The following is a 4,853-nucleotide window of genomic DNA, read 5'->3' on the forward strand; positions in this document are numbered from 1 at the left end:
GTTCGAATTACCTCTTTAGCTCCCTCTTAAAGTCATTGAAAGTGGTTATGAAGAACAAACCTTTCTCTGCATCTCATTTTCTTCTTCTCCACCAAAGCATAGCGATGTCCGAGAGAAAAAGAGAGGCAAATTGTATTTTTGCATTTTCATCAGTAATACATCCCTCCAAAGTATTGATCTAGTCCCCATATGAAGTTGTCTACTTCCTTCGCGTTGCGAACCCCTCCAAAACTCATAGGTTTTGGAACTTCAATTCTCTTGGCTTCGAAAGTGGGATGACTTGTGGATATCGCTAGTGCCCTCTTGTACATCGAAATATCTCCATGCATCTCCTCCAAGCTAGCACACACATCGCTCATCTCTTTCTCATTGGCTCTTTGCACCTCTTGAAGCTTCCCCAATAAATCCTCTTGCAACTTAGCCACATGATCCATTAAGGTTTCCTCAAGTTGGAGCATCATACCTCTGATTATTGAATGGATGGTAACGTCCTCTCCCTCGAGCCTATCAACCCTTTGGCCAAGATCCTCTACTTAGCCCTCCATGTCATTCATTGCCTCCTCCATTCAAGCAAGGCACGAATCAAAGCCAAGCATGATCTCCTTAGACCTCCCATGTGGTTTGGATGCGGCTGGGTCTCGTTGCTCCTAGCGACCACGCCCGTGTTGAGATGATTATACAATAGTGGCATCCAACTCCATCACGTGCTTTTTGTTGCTCTTTGTCATTCCTTCGAATCGAGGCTCTGATACCAACTGTCACAAACTAACCTTCCTCGAGTCACCCGTGTGGCTTTAGCGCTCTCCTTTAGCAATAAATCAGTCTAATCCTCACAACACATGGACTTGTGAGCACCAAGAACTCTTAAGAAGATTAGTAGAGAAAGGAACACTTCATACTTAAATACTTGGAATTTTTGATTGAATGCTTGGGTGATTACAAATGTGAGTAGGGGCTCCTAGTTATAGCCCCTTCCAAGCTCAAGGGGACATTCTAGAATACAATAGATTATTCTTGTTTCTATATTATTTTATTCAACTCTTATATGTATACATGACTCTAGAACTTTCTAGATTACTCTTGAGTTTTCCTTCAGAGCTTTCCCTTCTAACATTCTCCGAAATTTGGTGGAATCTTTTAGAGTTCCATGGATGCCTCTTTATTTTCAAGCATTTTTTAAAACCTTCCATCCCATGAGGGCCTTGACACTTTCTAGAATATGGCGGAGCGCGGCAATCTGCTAACTTAGGTCATCGGCTAATCAAGCCGACTGATTTATGTAAACTTCATATAATTGTTTATATAAAATAACTTTACTAGTCATTATTATTATTATTATTATTATTATTATTATTATTATTATTATTATTATACACTTGCTAGTGTTCTGGAGCTTAATAAACAACTGAAAAGCACCTTTTGATTTTTTTTTGAAATATTGCATTTACAATGATCAAAAGAAATTTACAAAAGCAAAATAACAAAAATATGTCCCAAGGATACCAAACAAGATAGCTCTTAACCGCTTGCAAAAATACAAAAACAGGATCATCAACATTCACAACATACAAAATAAAATCCCTATCTATGGCCATTGTAGCACAAGTATGAGCAATTTCTTTGTTACTCCGGAAGGTGTTGGAAAACAACTTGCTTGACTCTAGACAAAAATAAATAAATAAATAAATTGGATTGTTGGAAACCTTCAATTGCCAGCACCGCTTCTCCATACTCCTTCGAAGAAAGTCCGAAAACTGCCACCATTTCCACTTATGCTATTGTCCAAATGAAGAAAGCATCATTTTATTTCAGGAGATTTACTTATCATCCAATTCTTATGAATTAACATATCAACCACCAAAACTTCAATCTATACCCAAACTTATGCCGAAAATATAGGAATGGAGTGGTATGTACCTAAAAATTGAAGTTCGGGCAGTTGATATGTTATATACATAGGAATTAGGTGGTGGGTATATAACAGCCCCTAAAAACAATTCAGTCCAAAAAATATTTTTTCAAGGCAAAGAGCAGCCATCCCAGGTCCCCAAGTCGCTTCCAGCAAAATTGCTGGCACTTTACACACATTTCTAAGAAGGCGGTTATATTTGTGAACAAAAAAATTATTCTGTAATTGTTTAAACATGTATGATCACGTGATTGCATTAGGAATTGAAATACAGGATATTTGCAACCAATCTACATTTCACTAATAACAACCTACTTGGAGCACTGTACTGAATAAATCGACTACTCTTGGAGAGCACCAATTCCCGCAAATTGGAGCTGAGAAAAAATACCGTCGTGGAACTGGAATCCAACTTCGTATTCTTCAGCACTGCTTCAATAAAAAGAAACACACAAGGAAAAGAATGGCAGTGTGAACAATTGCACATCCCCCATGGCATGCTACCAACGAAGAGTGAAAAAAGGGATTGGACATATTTTATTTAGGTGCATCAATCCTCCAATTAAAAAGTGAATATAATTCTATTACCATTTTGATTGATCCACTCAAGTTAATAGAGTCAATCATCTTTTTTCTTTTTTTAAAGACTATATTTGAGGGTAGAAATACCGAAGAAATTATTACTTTCCAGAAATGAGCCGATTGCAGCCAGTTGCCCATCCAATCCGTTGATTCTCATTATCGTAAACAATTATCATATCCTGCATCGATATGTCTGTAAAAAAGAGTAAAAGGCCGTATTATATGCCATCCCAAAACATAGCAAGTTCTAGCACTAAATTATGGTTGCCTTTGTTTTAGTTTCTATGTCCCGGAGTTTGGGGAAATTATGAGATCCACTGACCCGCAGCAGTTGAGAAAAATATACATATGTATCAGATCAGCTATTAGTGAATATAAAAAAGAAATAAAAATAATCAGTGAATATTAATGCCAAACACTTTCTATTCTATTTTGCCCTTTATTTTTCCAGTTACGCAAGGCCTATTCCAACACCATCCCCGCAAGACCGCTAAAGCATAATTAAGTATCATCATGACACACAGTCATGTAATCCGCAAGAAGTTGTCTGCGGCCCTTGTGCAAACAACCATCTAATTTCATTATTCAACAACAACAATAAGCCTTTACCCGACTAAGTGCGGTCAAGTACATGAATTGTTTTTCTCTGTTATGTCCTATTGTCATATTTTCACTTAATTATAATAAATTAGGATCATTTTTTATACATGACCAGATTTTTTTAGGTCTACCTCTACCTTTCTTAATATAAGATAAATCATAAACACCTACTCTCCTAACTGAATCATCGGATGATCAACTTTAATTTCACCAAACCATCAAAGACAACTCTCCATAATCATTTCATGGATATATTCGTTTCGCATTATGTCTCCAAGTGTAAAGCCACTCATCCACCTAAACATTCTCATCTCAGCAACACTTAACTTAGTCCTATGCATCTCTTTTGTAGCCCAACATTATGCACCATAACACATTGTGAGTCTCACCACCATTTTATAAAATTTTCCTTAATGTCTAAGAGGTATTTTTCTATCAGACAATAGGGTCGATGCATCCCTCCACCTCAACCATCCAACTTGAATTCTACTAAAAAGAACCCCATCAATAGCACCATCACTTTGAACAATAGACCCAAGATATCTAAAATGTTCACTACTTTACAACCTCGCCACTAGATCTCCTACTAAACTTATATTCCATGTGTTCAATTTTAGAGCTACTCAAATAAAAGAATTTCGATTCTAAAGTTAACCTCCATAATTCAATTTTTTTCTAAACACTCTGGTCTTATCTATAAGAAGGATGTCATCAACGAAAAACATACATCAAGGTACATCCTCTTGTAAGAGTTCAGTAAGATCATCCATAATCAAAACAAAAAGATATGGGCTTAAAGCTAAACCCTTATGCAATCCAACTGAAATAGGAAAATACTCACTATGATTACAGATAGTATATTATATGAATTTTTTGCTCTGTTTTGCAAAAAACGCATATCAAATTATATACTATCCCAAATCTTAGCAAGTTGTAGCATTAAATTATTCATGCGTTTAAATTTCACTTTTGCAACGCTACCAAAGGCGCTCACCTTCCAATTAAAAGAAAGGACACCCAGCTACAGAAAGCCTCCCTAAGGATATGATGCATTATTGACATTGGATTTTTCATTTATCATGTCACAAGTTAATAACAGATATTCATGTCAGAAATTTCTGTGCTCTTGGATGCATGCAGATTGTGGTTTGAAAGGAATTAATTTGTTTTACCTCCGATAAGGATTAAGTCCTTGAGACCAACATCATTTCCATTGAGGATACCCAGGCAAGCGTTGCCTTTTTCCTGAAATGAACTGAAATTCGTGAATTAAAGGTTTCTTTGTTTATAAAAATCAGGAAGGCAAAAGATGTCATGTATACCGTGACGATGAAATAATTCTCCGGGGGAATCACCATTTGAGCTAGACTCTTGCCACTTACGAAGCCAAGGACTATAGGCTGGAAGTATTTATTGAGTTCAAGGACGGACTTAAAAGGCTTCACGGCCTTCCAGCACAGTGGAAGCGCCTTTTCTTCGGGTGCCTCTTTCAGGGACGTCGTGGAGATGTCCCTCCTGATCTAGTATTGAAAGATGGAATTCTCACGTCACTTTTTTTAAGAAAAAAAAACAAGATTATTAGAATTATAGCAAAAGAATGGGGAGATCTGCGTAAATAGCACTCAAAACTTCTAATATTATTTATCTCACACTCAAACTTCAATATTTACATCGACAAATAAGAATCCCAAAAATAGTATTTGGGTGTGTGTGTGTCTGTGTGTGTCCCTGTTATTTTTCATTATTTATTATCATAATTTTT

The 4,853-nt window shown here is 36.6% G+C and overlaps 1 protein-coding gene across 1 annotated transcript; it reads right to left on the reverse strand.

The window, feature by feature from the left end:
• Nucleotides 1-2,049: 2,049 nt before the first annotated feature.
• LOC110036460 (aspartyl protease APCB1-like) lies at nucleotides 2,050-4,606 on the reverse strand (the record flags this gene model as incomplete). Its single annotated transcript, XM_020740911.1, has 4 exons — nucleotides 2,050-2,338; nucleotides 2,594-2,684; nucleotides 4,264-4,336; nucleotides 4,414-4,606. Coding segments are annotated over 4 exons (445 nt in total), but the record flags the coding sequence as incomplete, so codon positions are not given.
• Nucleotides 4,607-4,853: the final 247 nt, after the last annotated feature.

This window comes from Phalaenopsis equestris, unplaced genomic scaffold (assembly GCF_001263595.1).
Source record: "Phalaenopsis equestris unplaced genomic scaffold, ASM126359v1 Scaffold206924, whole genome shotgun sequence".
Classification (NCBI taxonomy): domain Eukaryota; kingdom Viridiplantae; phylum Streptophyta; class Magnoliopsida; order Asparagales; family Orchidaceae; genus Phalaenopsis; species Phalaenopsis equestris.